This window comes from Tamandua tetradactyla, chromosome 2 (genome assembly GCF_023851605.1).
Source record: "Tamandua tetradactyla isolate mTamTet1 chromosome 2, mTamTet1.pri, whole genome shotgun sequence".
NCBI lineage: Eukaryota > Metazoa > Chordata > Mammalia > Pilosa > Myrmecophagidae > Tamandua > Tamandua tetradactyla.
In genome coordinates, this window is record NC_135328.1 from 16,147,492 (window position 1) to 16,164,525 (window position 17,034).

At 49.0% G+C, this 17,034-nt stretch overlaps 1 protein-coding gene across 1 annotated transcript in view; it reads left to right on the forward strand.

Annotated features, from left to right (window-relative positions):
• The first annotated feature begins 1,913 nt into the window (after positions 1-1,913).
• The window catches only part of COL15A1 (collagen type XV alpha 1 chain), a 104,720-nt gene continuing 89,599 nt past the window's right edge, over positions 1,914-17,034 (forward strand). Inside the window, exons 1-2 of the mRNA XM_077140205.1 lie at positions 1,914-2,025; positions 2,105-2,199. Of these exons, the coding sequence (XP_076996320.1) occupies positions 2,015-2,025; positions 2,105-2,199 (106 nt within the window). The 5' untranslated portion in view covers positions 1,914-2,014. The remainder of the gene's footprint in view (positions 2,026-2,104; positions 2,200-17,034) is intronic.

Genomic DNA, 17,034 nt, shown 5'->3' on the forward strand with positions numbered 1-17,034 from the left:
GCAGACGTCAGTTTCAGGGGCCTGAAATCAGGGTGTCAGCAGAGCCACACTCCCTCCAGAGGCTCCAGGGGAGACTCTGTCTCTTCCTTCTGTTAGCTTCTGCTGGCTGCTGCCATTCCTTGACTTGTGGCTGCACCACGCCAACCTCTGCCTCTGCAGCCATGTTGCTTCCTTATCTTCGCCCATTGGCCACCCCTCCCCCTGCTTCCTCCTGAGCCCCTACCCTGACAATCCAGGAGACTCTCCCCATCTCAGGAGCCCTAATTTAATCACAGTTGCATGTCCTTATTTTTGCCATATAAAGTAACATTCACAGGTTCCAGCGATTAGAATGTGGATCTATTTTTCTTATCTTTTTTTTATTAAGATGAAATTCACACAACATAAGTTAGCCCTTTTCAGGTAAACAATGCAGTGGCATTTCGTACATTCACAGTGTTGGGCAACCACCCTGTCCAATTGGTGCCGAAACATTTTCATCATCCCAAAAGAAGATCCTGTACTCATCACGCAGTTGCTCCCCAATGTCCCCTCTCCCCAGCCAATCCGAGTCCTCTTTCAGTGGATTTACCTATTCTGGATAGATCACATAAATGGAATTTGCACAATATGCGACCCTTTCTGTCTGCCCTCTTTCACTTCCCATAATGTTGTTGCATTTTGTCCACACTGTAGCATCAGAACATTTCTTTGATGGCATTCCGTTGTCTGGATTTGACACATTTTGTTTCTCCCCTCATCCACGGATGGACACACCGGCGGTCTTCACCTTTTGACTCCTGGGGACGTGGGCAGCTTTTGAAGGGTCATACCCCACCGCCCACGGCTACCATGCCCCTCTCCTCTGCAAGCTGGCCTGGGCTCCGCAGCTGGTCCTCTGAATGGTTTCCATTCAGGGAGGGGCACTGAATGGAAACCAGGTGCTGACCACAGGGCCACTGGCCCATTGTGGCTACTGGGTGCCTTCGGAAGGGAGGTTCCAGGGGTTTGCCTGGCCTCAGCCCTGACCAGCCATCTTCTGCAGAGCTACCTTGTGTCCAAAGCTCTTAGACTGCTGTGCCTTCTGTGCCCACAACACACCACCATTCCAGGGCTTACCCAGTGGGGGGTTCTGTGCTAAACTGTGCAGGAGGTATAGCGTGCCCTCTGTACTGTGGACTTCGGGACTGACACTGGCTGTCTCCCCCAACCCCTTACAGCACCTGGCCCAGAGTCTCACCCAAGCCTGTTCCTTCATTCACCAGCTGTTTCCTAGGTATCTCCTACTACCAGGTGTTATTTTAGGCACAGAACAAAACAAATAAAAGCCCTTGCCCTGGAGGAGCTTCCAGTCCGATGAGGAAGGACGCTCTGGGGTTGGATCCATTTTTAAGAGATTATTAGGATTATTTTTGCTGCGTTTAGTTAGATCACTTACGTGACACTTAAGCCCCCCAAACGGGGCAACTCCTGGGCATTCAAGTGGTTTGGTGGGCCAGACTTGCTGGGTGGGCCACAGCAGCCAAGAGCTCAGTCCTGCTGTGTGATCTTGGGACCCTCGCTCCACCTCTCTGAGCCTCAGCTTCCTCCTCCATGGAGTAGCCAAATCACCGCGATTCCAGCCTCCCCGGGCTGATGAGCTGATTCCATAGGCCTGGGCAAGGGAGCGCGCGTTGACGAGGGGTGGCCCCGACGGGACAGACGTGGGGCGGGAAGGAGCCGGGTTCCGCCGGCCCAGGCGAGCGCGGGGCTTTCCTCGGGGTTACATAAGGCCGCCGGGGTGGAGGCGGCGGAGGGGGAGCGCGCGGCGACCGAGGGGAAAGGGGCGTGGGGAGGCCGCGGGCGCGCCGCTGTCCGAGGTGGGGCTCCGCGCGGAGGAGCGCAGGGCGCGGCGGAGTCGGATTTCAGAGCGCGCGGGTGAGTCAGGGCGCCGGCCGGGAGCCGGGACCCTGCCCGCCGCCGCCGAGCGCCGCCTTTGTTCGCCGCCAGGGACCCGGTTCGCCGCGTGCCTACCGGGGCTCCGCAGACCCGCGAGATGGCGCCCAGGTGAGACCCCTTTCCCCGCGCCCGGGCTCCCCGGCCCTCTCTCCCGCTTCACCTTCTATCCCTCGGCTCCTTCTTGTAGGCGGAACGGGCAGTGCCGGCGTCTGCTGCTGCTGCTGCTGCTGCTCTCGGTCTCCACGCTCCTCCCCGCGGTCCCCGGGACCCGTGCCGCGACAGGTAAGTGCTCCGGCTCGGCGGGTGGCTCCGGCCGCCCGCGAGCGCAGGGGAAGTTGATTTTGGCGGCGGGCGCGGCTGCAGCGAGCGCTTCATTCCTGAACATAAAAGGGAGTCCTTGCCACTCCGTGCGCGCCGGCGGGCCCTGCGGGCGGCCTCCCGGAACGGACGGGGGTTCGAGCCGTCAGTCAGTGGGGTGGGACGCTTTGGGGACACTAGGGGTGAACGGGCTGGGCGCGGCCCCGCAAGCCTTGGGCACAGAGGGACTTGAGAAGCGCCGCGACAGCGCGGGCGGCTCTGCGGCGACAGTGGCTCCAGCGCATCCGTCGCCCGCGCTCAGCTCGTGCGCGCTGGCTACCTCCCGTCCCGCGCTCGCCCGGTGCACAGGTGTGGAAGCAGGAACACCTGGCGCTTTGCCCCGCAGGAAAGAACGGGACTGAACTGCTCGGATGCCTTACTGAGAGCTGAGTTACCTAGGGGGTCACATCCACTCCTGGGCAGGGAGTGGCGCCATGGGCGATGGGAAGCGCCGTGGATGCGGTGAAGATTAAAGGAGAGATTGGAAATAATGCGCTTTACTCCCTCCTGGCACATAGTAGGCACAAAGTAAGTGGTAGAAATGATTGATTCTTGCAATAATTGTGTGTTAGCTAGGCAGGCGTTTTAATGGAAGAGGACGTTGAGATTGAGAGGCTTAGGAAGGGGCCACACCCAAGGGCTGGAACCTGGATCCGTAAGGTCCAGTCGCTTTCCGTGCTCTCCCCCTGGACAGCTTTGCAGAGTGTCTGCTCTGCAGAGGGGCCTCTGACACCTTTTTGGATTATACACAGACTCAACACACAAACCCAGTAGAATAAGGGTGAGGGGAAATGGTGAACCTCAATCTCCAGTACCCCTGAAGGAAAGTGGGGATTGAATGTGTGGCTTTGGTTAACTCTTCATGTGCCCCCCCAGGGCAGCCCAGACCATTGTCCCTTCAGGAGTGCGACCCAAATGCAGTGACAGCTTTCCCGGCCAGAACGTCCAGCCTGGCATTTCTTGCAGGTCAAAGGGCAGCTGGAGAGTAGTTTTGGCTTCTTGGCACCATGGCCCATGTCAGAACGCTGCAATTTTGCATGTGATATAGGGCGCTGCCAACTGGGCAGCAGGGAGCGGCTCAGGGTTCTGTGGTCTTTTGTGAATTTTTCTGCAAGCCCCCTCCTCCTCCCCGAAGAGGAAGACGGTTCTGGGGTAAGAAACTTTGCTGTTTGTTTGTTTGTTTTTTTCCCTCCTACTTTTGTAAGGTGGACTCCTATATGTCAGTTGTTGCTAGCACAGAGAAAGTCCTGTTCCCAAGCCTAACGTAAAGAGGGAGGGCAGAGAAACTGCCGAGCCTGGGAAAGGGCCGTTGCAACTGATGGGTGTTCACGGCCCCTTTGGGAATTGGAAGGAGTCTTCTAGAAGTGTGTATCCTCCTACAAAGCAAAATTTGCCTGCAGTTTCATATGGCTGACACATATAAAACACTTCCTTTGTGCCTGGCAGTGGTGTGTGCACACGCAAATCTCAGTCATCCAATGCAGGAACCTCAGGAGGTGGAACAGGGGGACATTGTTATGTATTTCTCAGATGAGGAAACCGATGCCCAAAGTGGAACACTTTCCGAGTAGCCAGAGTAGGGAACCAAATAGTCTGATTCCCAAGACCTTCTTATTAAACTGCCTATTATGCAATTAGAGGTGCTTCCAAATGTCTGCAAGGGTGATCTGAAAGGGTGTTAGGGACCCTACAGTCTTTAATGAACCCCATAATCAGAGTATTCGTTGCATCTACAAGGCATTGCCCCATCTCTGCAGCCTTCACTCTCCACCACATCCCTGGACCTACATTAGTAGGTCTGAGTTTGCCTGAGCTGCTATGATAAATACCACGCAACAGGTTGGTTTAAACCACAGAATTTATCGGTTCACAGTTTTCGAGGCTAGAAGTCCAACATCAAGGTATGGACAGGGCTGACTTCCTCCTGGAGTCTGCAAGCGTCCAGTGATCCCCTGTCACTGGACAGAGGATCCTCTGGTTTCTGCCGACTTTGGAGCCCACCCTTCGTGAGCACGCAGCAGGGTGGCTATGAGCCGGAAGCTCTGGGTTCAAACTGGACTTCTACCACTTAAGGCCACATATCCTCGGGCAAGTGACTTCACCGCACTGGGCCTGTCTCCTCAGCTGAAAAGGGGGACAATAAATGTGCCTGCGTAATCGAGTGGTTGGGAAGCTGAAACCAGTTCATTAATACCAAGCACGCAGGGCACTGCTGGCTTCCAGCCTTAGCTATTATTATTTTTTTATAGTCAGTTCATCAGTGGCCCTGTGGGGGAAAGAGCACTGTTCCGGAGTTTTTCTTCAAGGGCCGTCACAATCTGCACAGTTACATCCCTGTGACCCTGAGCCAGGCACAGCCCCCCACCCCCTACCCCCACCCCGGCACCTCCTCTGTAAATCTAATCCAACTCACTTCCCAGGGCTCTTGGGATGCAGGTTGGACAGTTCTCCCTACTCCCTCGAGCCCCTTTGCTGTGATTTTTTCCCCTCCCTCCTCTCAAATGTCATCGCCACCTTTATAATAATCACTTCCTCTTTTTTTTTTAACATGGGCAAGCACCAGGAATCAAACCTGGGTCTCCGGCATGGCAGGCGAGAACTCTGCCTGCTGAGCCACCGTGGCCTGCCCACTTCCTTGCTTTTTAAAAACAACTTTACTACCTATGCATGTATCCAAGTCAAGTTCAGTTTTGCTTGATTTTGAACTTTATACATGAAGGGTGTATTCATTTGTGTCTCGCTTCCTTCACTATCATGTTTTTGTGATTCATTCGTGTTGCCTCAAGTGGCCGTAACTAGCTCGTTTCCATTGCTATGCACTATTCCATTGCATAGATGCGCCATGCGTTCTTTATCCACTCTTCTCCAGCAGCATTTGGGCTGTTTCCATTTTGGCTGACATGATAGTGCGGTTCTGAGCCCTGTTGTCCATCTTTTGGCAACAAGGGCTTGCATTTCTGTTGGTTCTCAACCTGGGAGTGGAGGGCTGGTCGCTGGGTATGACTGTTTCCCAGCTAGGAGGACAGTGTCATCACGTCTTCCATAGGGCCATTCTGGAGTGCTCGGCCCCCCCACCCGGAACGAGGGCCCCAGCTTCTTCACAACTTTACTGCACTTGGTCTTGTCACTGGGCTTAATTTCAGCCTGTCTAACAGGCGTGCGTTAGAATCTTACTGGCATCCGAATTTCCATTTTCCGGACTATTCATTACATTGATAACCTTTTCCTGTTTGTTGGCCATTCGAATGTCCTGATTTACTGTTTTTTAAATTAAGGTGAAATTCATATAATATAAAATTAACCACTTGAAAGTATAAACTTCAGGGAAATTTAGTACATCCGCGATGGTGTGCAGCCATCACCTCTATCTAGTCCCCACACATTTCCTTCACCCCCAAAGAAAACCCCAGACCACTAGGCTGTCAGTCCCCATCTTCCCCTCCCCTGTCCCCCCCAGCCATCCCCACCCATCTCCTTTCTCTATTATGAATATTTCATGTAAGTGGAGTCATCTAGTATGTGTCCTTTTGTGTCTGGCTTCTTTGACTTACATCGTATTTTCAGGGTATAATATATCAAGATCTCATCTCTTTTTGTGGCTAAATAATATTCTGTTGTAAGGATATACCACGTTTTTGCTTGCCCTCTCATCCACTGGTGGACACTGGGGTTGCCTCCACCTTTCGGCTTTCGTGAATAGTGCTACTATGAACACTGATGTGCAAGTATTTGCTTGAATCCCATTTTCAGTTCTTTGGGGCATGTATCTAGGAGCAGAATTGCTGGGTCACATGGTGATTCTAAGTTTAACTCTCTGAGGAACCACTAAACTCTTTTCCACCGTGGCTGTACCATCGCACACTCCCAGCAGTGATGTTAGAGGTTTCCGGTTACCCACTATCTTGCCAACACTTGTTATTTTTCTTTTTATTGTTATTGGTGTAGCCGTCTTAGTGGGTGTGGTTTTGATTTGCATTTTCGCAATGACTAAGGATGTTGAGCATCTTTCCATGCATTTCTCAGCCATTTATATATCATCTTTGGAGAAATGCTGATTTCATTTTAACATTGCATGTCCAAGCAGATGTGGATTTCCCCCTCTAACAGTGTCACTCTTGCTCACCGGCAGTCTGATGTACTTTCTTGGGTGAGAAGTGGACAGAGTCACACCTGGAGTTTTGCATCACTGACATCCCACTTATCTGTACCCTGGTCTGCAGAAACTGCTGCTGCTCACCTGCCGTTAGAAGTTTGTGATGAATATAAATGATAGCAGGGTGTGCATTGCCAGCTAAATATTTGGGTTTGGTCTAAAATTGGGTGTACCTTGCAGTAGCATCATGGCACATGGAACCACTCCCAGCTCACTGTGTGTGTCTGGGATTTTGGGCCTCTTTACCTTTGCACAAGCTGTTCACTGGTGTTCTGGCCTGCAGTGTCCGTCTCAACCTTCCATCCTCTCTTTAGGGCCTAATCCTGCCTACCAGCTTAAAAGCCACCTCTTCCAGGTTGGTTTCCCTGGATCCTTCCAACTGAGCTCTCTTGACGCCAATCCCGACAGCCCTTCTCGTCTCTCTGGGCACCAACTACTGCCCAACCTCCCCACAATGTCAGTAGCTGTTAATTGTCTTCTCTATGGGAGGGCTTTTTCTGTGGGAGCCAGTTTGTCTCCATCTTTCCCAGGACAGTTGTCCAGAGTTGGCCCCTTGGACTTGTGCCATTTTGTCGTGATCATAAACACTGCTGCTGGGGACATCTTCAAACAAATGGCCTTTATTTTCTTTGGGGGTTATTTCCTTCAGCTATTTTCCCACAAATGGACTCACCCAGGCAAAGAACAGAGCTAGCTGGGTAGCTCTTATTATATATTTAGATGCGTCTTTGTTAGGCACAGTTTAATCGTGCCACTCCCTGGTTTAATTGCCTTTGCTGGGTTCTCAGTGGGCCCCGATGGGCTCGTGCCCCTGTTTGTGGGATGCTCTGTGTGGTCTGGCCTCTGCCTGCCTTCCCGGGGCCCCATGCACACCCAGCCCCCTTGCTGGGGCTCACACTAACCCCCTGCAGTTTCTGAATGCAACGGGTGGTGTCATGTAACTTTGTCCAGGCTAGCCCCCCAACCCCCTTTTAAAAAAATTTTTATGATGATAAAATTTCCCAATTTAACCACCTCATGTGTACATTTCAGGGCCATTAATTACATTCAAAATATTTGCCACCATCACCACCATCAGCTACCAGAACTTTTCCATCATCCAAAAAAGATAGCCTGCACCTATTAAGCAATAACTTCCCATCCTCACGCCTGTCCCTCAAACCTAGATCCGGTTCCCTTTTGGGACTACCTCAGCCCTCTCCCCCCCGGCCCAGCCTCCCTCGTCCCTGAGATTCTGCTCTGGGAAGCCCTCCCAGGACCACCTCTCAGCCTGGGCCTTCTCAGGCTCCCGTGATCGGGAATTACTTGTCTGCCTCCCCCACTCCATGGCAGATTCCGTGAGGCGGGGGCTGGGTCTCATCCAGCCCCAAGTCCGAGAGCCTAGCCCAGGTCTGGCCACAGAGTGGGCGTGCTGCAAACGCGCCCAGGAAATCCAAGAAGGAATGAATGCGAGGCCGAGCTGTGGTCTGAGAGGACATGCCAACTCGCCACATCCTCTGAGCTGTGTGAGTCTCCTGGTCCCGCCTGCAGTGCTGCCAGCTGTGGGAATGGCCATGGCTGAGGAGTTGGGTCCCTTGCTGGGCTTCTGTTTTTCCTTTAATGAGCAATTCGAATCAGGCTGGAATTTGTACGGGTGTTACTTTGCTCTTTGCCTTTTTTCCATTATACCTAATTGTGTGAACTATTTTCTGGCTTATCCCCACCCGTCTCATTGCTGATTGCCTCCATCTTGCCATCTCCGTTGGGCTTTTTTGCTTTAGTTGACAAAATGCAGTATATTAGATGTGGGTTGGCTTTTACAGTGGGAGCTTATTATCTTACAAGCTGACAGTTCTTAGTCTGTGAAAATGTCCTAATCGAGGCACCAGCAGGCAATGTTTTCTCAACAAAGACCAGCCAAGGGCAGCTCTCAGCTCCTCTATCACATGGCCCCACCCGTGATGACATCTGCTGGTCTCTGTCTTCTCTCCTGGGTTTCACCATCTGTGTGTCCTTCTCTCTCAGCTCCTTTGACTTTCTTAGCTTCTCTGGGGCCTTTATCTGTGTCTTCTCTCTGTCTTTTATCCTCTGATAGAAGACTCCAGTAAGAGGATTAAGACCCACTCTGAATGAGGTGGTTCATATCTCAAGTTCAGATCCTACTCACCAAAAGATTCTACTTCAGATGGGTCCACGCCCACAGGAATGGATTAGCTTTAAAGTGTGCTCTTCTGGGGACATACAGTTTCAAGCAGTCACATTTTTTCTTATAGCCAACTATATAAGCTTATTTTCCAGTTTTCCTTTAATGCCTTGATCCATTTAAAATGGACTATAGATTGTTCTTTTCTAATGTGGGATCCATTCTTCCCCAAAGCATTAATTGAAATATGAGCCATTTCCACACTGTGATGTCGCTTCTAGTTTCATATAAATATTTCTGTTTTAATGACATACATTTGTTTCCAGAATCTCTAGTCTGATTGTCTTCTGTGTATGTCTTTTTTTTTTTTTTTAATAATTCCATGTTGTCTTAACAAATGTTGCTTTGTGATCTGTTTCACAATTTTGTAAAGAGACATCATCTCTGCCCTCATTAAGCCATAGATTCTTTAGTGTAGATTGGTTTATTCCATAATTTCCTCACGAGATGGCTGGGCACTAGGTATGTCATGGTGATGATAGGAAAGTGGGGATTAGAAAAGGGGAGGCAATCTTATAAGACTCCGGTTTAAAGCCTCAGAGCCCCTTGTCTCCAGTTAAGGAGAGGATTGATGAGCAGACCTGCTTTCACACTCAGAGCCCCAGACTGTGGGCCCTGAGCTCCTGCTCTGGACAAAGAGCCCAGGGAAGCTGAGACAGGTCAGAGGTGTAGGATGGAACCAGGTTTGCTGGCTGACCGCCTGCCTCTGCTCCCCCCTAACTCGAGAGAGAAGGAGTCTAGAATTGGGGCAGAGCTTGTGAGAAGGCCCAGACCTCTTGTAGGCAAGACCATGCTGCTCAGTGAATGCAGTCCCACCCTCGTCCATATCAGAACTGTGTAACTCTACTCGGTTCACTCAGCTCAAATCAACTAAACCCGACCCATCTCACCCCGCCCCAACCTAACCCAGCTCATTTGTTGCATGCCATGGGTAACCTAATGGACTAAACAGGGCAGAAAATTGCCTTGTGTCTGGGAACTTTCACTTCGCATGTTGGGAGCATCCAAATTTGGAGAGCTTGGCTAGATCTGGCTTCCAGGGAGCATCCTTGAGCCCTAGGCCCCTGAAGGAGTTATTCATCTCATTTCTGCAGAACTCAGATGGGACCCACCTTAAAAGCCCACCCTACCAGGAAGTCTGCTGTGACTAATCTCTTCCCAAACTGAACTTCTGTTGAAGTCCTCAAAACCATCTGCCCAGTTCTGTGTTGTGGCCACTGTTAATGGATTTCATCTGACTCCCCTATATCCTGGCTACTTGCTCTCTCTGGGGGCTTCTGGAATTGGTGATGGGGTGGCTGAAGAGCTGCATCGGACACAGAGCCCAGGCTAAGGGATCCACAGTCCAGTGTAGAGCCAGATGTGCAGCTCTGGTTCCCATACCGGGAGGCTTATCGTAGATGTCCTAATAGAGGTGCAGGGGAGCCTCGCACGTACCGAGTGGGGACGCCCATTAAGTCCTGGAGATGGGGGAGGCAGAGACGTGCAAGCAGGCATGGAAAGAGGACATGTATGTTTTCAATAACAGCTTAAAATTGTGATAATAAAAGTAACACAAAGTTATTTGTATTTTAAGGAGCTTTGAGAGATCGTATGTTATCTTGTGAAACATGAAATAAGCCCTGCTCTTATCTGGCCGACTATCAAGTTTATTTTCCCATGCCCAACATGCAAATGTAATATAAACAGATCAGTCTACACAGTGTCTTTTGTTGGCTGCATTATTCCCTTATCCTTTGGAGCATCAAATATCCTTCTCTACCATCCTTTGAAACTGCAATAATATTGCATTGCATGGATGTCCCATAGTTTATTCAACTAGTCCCTTTAAAAAAATTTTTTTAGACATAACAACGTACAAACACGAGCATTCTTACCATATGATCATTCCATTCTTGGCATATAATCAGTAACTGACAACATCATCACCATGATCATTTCTAGAACATTTGCATCAATTCAGAAAAAGAAATAATAAGAGAAAAGAAAAAAACCTCATATATATCATATTGTATGTTGATTGGTTTTATTAATAAAAATTTTAAAAAACCTATATATACCATACCCCTTCCCCCTCCCTCTCATTGATTGCTACTATTTCCATCTACCCAATATATTTTAGCCTTTGTTTCCCCTATTTTTCTCTATACCCCTGACCACTCCCTTTCATTGATCACTAGCATTTCAAGCTACTAAATTATTTTAACTTTGTTCCCCCTATTATTTATTTATTTTAATCCATATGTTTTATTCATCTGTCCTGTAGATAAAAGGAGCATCAGACACAAGGTTTTCACAATCACACAGTCACATTGTGAAAGCTATATCATTATACAACCATCTTCAAGAAACATGGCTACTGGAACACAGCTCTACATTTTCAGGCAGTTCCCTCCAGCGTCTCCATTACATCTTGACTAACAAGGTGATATCTATTTTATGCGTAAGAATAACCTCCAGAATAACCTCTCGACTCTGTTTGAAATCTCACTTTATTTTGTCTCTTTTCATTCTTCCCTCTTTTAGTCGAGGTTTTCTCAATTCGTTGATGCTGAGTCCCAGCTCGTTCTAGGATTTCTGTCCCACGTTGTCAGGAAGGTCCACACCGCTGGGAGTCATGTCCCACATAGACAGGGGGAGGGTGGTGAGTTTGCTTGTTGTGTTGGCTGGAGAGAGAGGCCACATCTGAGCAACAAAAGAGGTTCTCTTGGGGGTGACTCTTAGGCCTAATTTTAAGTAGACTTGACCTATCCTTTGTGGGGATAAGTTTCATATGAACAAACCCCAAGATTGAGGGCTCAGCCTATTGCTTTGGTTGTCCCCAGTGCTTGTGAGAATATCATGAATTCTCCACATGGGGAAATTGAATTTTCCCCCTTTCTCGCCATCCCCCCAAGGAAACTTTGCAAATACTTTTTTATTCACTGTTCAGATCACTCTGGGATTTATCGGGGCATCACTCTGGACAAATCTACACAATCTCATGCCTTACTCAAGTCAACTAGTCTCCTTTAGGCCTTTAGGCTGTTTCTAATTGGTCGCTCTTATGAACACTGCTGCGATGACCATATTTTTGTAGTCCCGTGTTTGTATGGACTGTTTGACCATAAATGTGATTATTTCCTAGGCTGAAATGGCTGGGTCAAGTACATGCCCATTTTAAAGTTTTTATTGCATCTTTTGGAAAGGGAGTAGCAATTTTCACTGCCCCAAGTAGAGTATAAGAAAGCCTGGCTCACCCCACCTTTATGCACCTTTGTCCGCTAAGAATGTTTTCTGTGATCACATGGGAGAAAATGATGACAGCTGAAGGGGCAGAGCCAGCATCACTGCTCCGAATTGTGGCCTTAGTTGAATGGAGACTGGGACTCCTTCCTCCCGCCTCGGCCCCCCATTTTGCATGTGCCCGTGGTGAGGGGTAGGACGAGAAGGGGATTTTTTCAGAAAAATAGAATGTGACATTGAGGGCAGAAAGACACTGAGGATAATTCAGTCTGTTGGGTCTCGACCCTGGCCACACCTTCGAATCACGTGGAGGGTTTGAAAGGAAGCTGATGCCCAGTCATCCCGCAGTTCTGGGATTCTTAAAATCCATTTGTCAGGGGTGAGAGCCAGCCATTGGTAGGTTTAAGAGCTCCTCATGTGATTCAAAAGTTGTCTGACGGCTTCCTTTCGCAGGTAGGGAGAGAGGGAGGGCGCCTGTCCATGGGGGCAGCACAGGTGAGCGGCAGAGCTGGCACTGGGCCCCAGACAGAGCTTCCAGGGCTGTAGCTCAACCTGGAGCGCTCTGGGTTCAGATCTCAGCTCTGCTGTTTCCTATTGAGTGATCCGCGGCCAGGCACCTTATCTTCCTTATCTGTAAAATGGGACTGTCATTCATATCGCAAGGAGTCATGGGGTCAGCTCTGGGCCTGCAATCAGTGGCCACTTCACCGCTCCTCCATTCCTTGCTCCCCTGTCCCTATGGGGTCCCTGATGGCAGGAACCCTATTTTACTTACTTCCCTATGCCTCCCAGCATCTACTGTGGCACCAGGCAGACACAATGAGCATTTGAATACGTTAGTGAATGACTCATTCAGAGCCTGAGACTGTGCTGTCTTTATGAAATCCCTGAATCATGAACCTTTGACGAGTGCCTGCAGCCCTGCTGGGAGACCCCCCTGCACCCACCAGGCATGAACAGGCAGTGGGGGCCACGATTGGGCTGAGGGCAGGGACTGCTGAAATGTGTATGTCAGGGGTGTGATACATTTCACCAAAGAAAAACGAAGGTGTGCTTTTCTGGTTCTGGAAAGTTATAGCCAGGCAGTAGACCAGAGATGCAGAGTCCAAAGCTGATGACCAACTGAACCTAAATCCATTACGACAGAGTCACACACAGAGCTCCATCTGAAATAGAATCAGCCACCCAGTTCTTCCTTCCAGCCATACATTGTTCGTGGCTGGCTAGTCCTCTGTTTGTTATTTGGTCCAGAGAGGGCAAGTGACTAGCTCAAGGTCACACAGCAAGTTAACCACTCAGCCAGGCCTAGAGCCAGGTATCCTGACTCCCAAGACACAGCTATACACAAACCTGAGAAAACACTAATAATATGATTTGTGTTAACAATTATATAGTGCTTTCTAGGTGCCTGGCACTTCTAAATTGCATGCTGTCAATCCTCATTTCTCGTGGATTCCATATTTGTAAATTCTCCTACTCACGAAAATTTATCTGTAACCCCCAAATCAATAAGAGCGGCGCTTTTACGGCCATCCGTGGCCATGCACAGAGCAATGAAAAAGTTGAGTTGCCCCGTGCACATGGTCCCAGCTGAGATTGAACAAGGTGACACCCCATGTTCTAGTTTGCTAGCTGCTGGAATGCAATATACCAGAAACAGAATGGCTTTTTAAAAAGAGAATTTAATAAGTTGCTGGTTTACAGTTCCAAGGCCAAGAAAATGACCCAATTAAAACAAGTCTATAGAAATGTCCAATCAAAGGCATCCATTCAGGGAAAGATACCTTGGTTCAAGAAGGCCGATGAGAGGGTCTCTCAAGTGAGAAGGCACATGGCAAACAGTCAGGGCTTCTCTCTCAGCTGGAAGGGCACATAGCGAACATGGCGTCATCTGCTAGCTTTTTCTTCCAGTTTCATGAAGCTTCCCGGGAGGCGTTTTCCTTCTTCATCTCCAAAGGTTGCTGGCTGGTGGACTCTGCTTTGTGGTGCTGCAGCATTCTCTGCTCTCTCCAAATCTCCCATTCTCCAAAATGTTTCCTCTTTTATAGGACTCCAATAGACCAATTAAGACCCACCCAAATGGGTGGAGACATGTCACCTAATCCAGCTTAACAACCACTCTTGACTAAATCACATCATCCAGGGAGATGATCTGATTACAGTTTCAAACATACAGTATTGAATAGGGATTATTCTACCTTTATGAAATGGCTTTTCTAGGGAGCATGCATCCTTTCAAACCAGCACACCCCGCCTTCCTGTCACAGCTCTCACACTGTAAACAAGCTTCCTTTCGTAGTCTATTTAGGGCCATGTTGTTCATATTTTTGTGCTTTTTTGATGATTTTGATGTTCACAGTGGCCCATGAGTGTAGTGCTGAAGTGCTGTCTAGTGTTCCTAAGCATGGGAAGGCGGTGATGCTACTTAGAGAAACACATGGGCTAGATAAGTGAGCTAGGATGCTAGATATGTGATTTAGGAGTTAGTTATCTCCATGTGAATGAATCAACACTATATTTTTAAAGGCGTCTTTAAATAGACTCACACGTAAAAGAATGTATTGGTTGTTATGTATTGATCGGTTGATGAAAATGAGGGACCAGAGACTTGCCGGAACCTAATCCGTATTTCCCACTACGGGTAATGGTTCAGTATTCTCTAAATCAGTGTTTGCTAAAACTTTATGGACCACAACAGCTGCAAATAGACTGCACTGTGTGTGTGTGTGTGTGTGTTTAGAATAAGATATCTAATTCTCACAACAGCCTTGTGAAACAAAGAAGTTTAACTTCCATCATAATTTGACACCAGCACACAGATCCGTCTCCCAGACTCCATCTCTCTGGTCAACGCCTCTTCCCCCACCACCAACCTGCAACCCTCTAGTTTCTTTTTAACTAGAGAAAAAAAGCAGGTCTTTTTCTTGCTGCTCTGAGGGTGGGCCCTGGACGGGGTGTATCAGCTACACCTGGGAACTTGGTAGAAATGCAGAAACTCTGGGCACACCCCAGACCCCATAACTCAGAACTGCATTTCATCAGGGTTTCTGGGGCTTTTCGGGCAGCTGAAGTTTGAGCAGAACTGAAAACCAGTTCGGATAACGTCACCCCTGCTTAAACCCTTTGTTGTCTTCCCACAATAAACACCTGTGGTACATAGACTCACGCCGCCTCCCCCTCCCCCCAAAAAAAGATATCCGTGTCTTAATCCCTGGAACCTGGGAATATGTTATGTTTCATGGCAATGGGGAATTAAGATTGCATGTGGAGTTTAAGTTGACAATAAGCTGAGTCTGGATTCTCCAGGTGCGCCCAGTATAAATTCAGGGTCCTTAAAAGTGGAAGAGGGAGACAGAGGATGTGAGAAGGACTCAACCAGCTTTCTTTGATGGCTTTGGAGGATGAAGGAAGGGGCCACAAGCCAAGGCCACAAGCAACTGTCTCTAGAAGCTGGATGGGGCAGGGTAAAGATTTTCCCTTAGAGTTTCCAGAAAGGAATGTACCTGCTGACATTTTTATTTTATCCCAGTAAAACATGTGCCAATCCTCTAACCCCCAGAGTTATAAGATAGTATATTCATGTTGTCTGAAGCCACTGAGTTTGTGGTCATTTGTTACAGCAGCAGCTGGAACTAATACAGCATCCTATTCTTAGCGTGGCATTCAAGGCCCTCTGAAATCCCACCCATGTGCTGTCCCAGCCTCATTTCGCAGAATATCCCTCCCCATGCCCTGACCTGGTACTGCACAGAGAGTCCAGAGAGGCTGCAGTGTGTGTGGGGCACCCTTGGGGTCCAGATGGGGTAATTCCCTGCTCTGGCCAGCACTTGGCACCGTGCTGGCCCTTGGCTGGTACTCAGGCAATGTTTGTTGAATGAATAGCAGAGTGGACTCCTACCACTTCCAGGTTGCCACAGCAATAGGGTTCCTTCTCTGGGCCTCGGTTTCCCTATCTGAAAGGTGTTGACCAGGCAGACTTTAAAAATCCTCTTAGTTTGAATGTTCTGGGAGATGTGAGCTAAATTTGACAAACTTTGCAGCAGTTGGGGAAGTGATTTGACTCAGCAATGCCCAGTCCTGCTCATCAACTTGCTGAGCAAATCCTTCACCAACATCCCGTTCCAGGAGTCGGGATTCAGAATTGGGCTCAAAAATCGTGTGTATTTGGTACAAAACAGGGACCATAGCTTCTCTCTCCCTGTCTAGTTAAAATGCCAAATTACTCACCCTCCCACAGAGAGGAAAAGGAAAAAAAAACAGAAAAAGAAAGAAAGAAGCCATTTCTCACTGCACAGTTTTTCCATGTGACACATTTTCTAATTTTATTTCACGTTTAGCTGTCTAGAGTAGATGGCTCTGTTTCAGGGTCTATTCCCCCCCGCCCCACACACACCCTTTCTTAGGACAGGAGCTTCCAGTTTAAGAAATGGAATGATTTTATTTGTTTAATATTTGCAACTAGGGGCTGTTAATTGCAGTTAAGCCTGTTTTCTCTGCAGGGGGGCGTCCTTTGATATCCACAGTGCTCTGTTAGGAGGCCTGGATTCTAGGGTTGTCTGAGGGAAGATGGCCAAGACATGGCCCCTGTCTAGACTCAGATCATTAATCTGGAAAATGAAGAAAAGGCCAGCTCACCCCGAACATCGTGTGGCTGAACTGGAAGCCGTAGTAGCCGGGGTCCCACTTCGCAGCATCATTCTGTTTGAGACCCGGCCGGGGTTGCATGCTCTAAATTGAAATCTGCCATCAGTGCTTGTCATCTCTGTCCCGTGGCTCTACTGCCTGCAATGGCTTAGATATTTTTAGCACCAGGAAAGAGTATTGTTGTAGCTTTGCTTTAAGGAAATGCATTCTGCCCCAGCTTTATCTCTTGCATCCCCTCTCCCTCTCCCTCCCACTGCCTCACCACCCCCACCCCCACCCCCGCCCCCCAGGCTGGGACCTGTGTCCTGTCTCTAATGGAAGGCTGCACTGCCTCCCGTCTGTCTGTCCTCCAGCACATACATCCTTCACACTGTGATCAGAAGGACTCGTCCAAAACACAGGTCCCATTACATTACATCCCCACTTAGAACCTTTCCGTGCTTTCCATGACAGCCTGGCAAAGTCCACCCTCCTCGGGCTGGGACTCAGTCCCCTGCTCCCCCACACTCTCCCTACCCTGGCTCCAGCCACACTGTAGTTATTTTCTCCAGGCCTA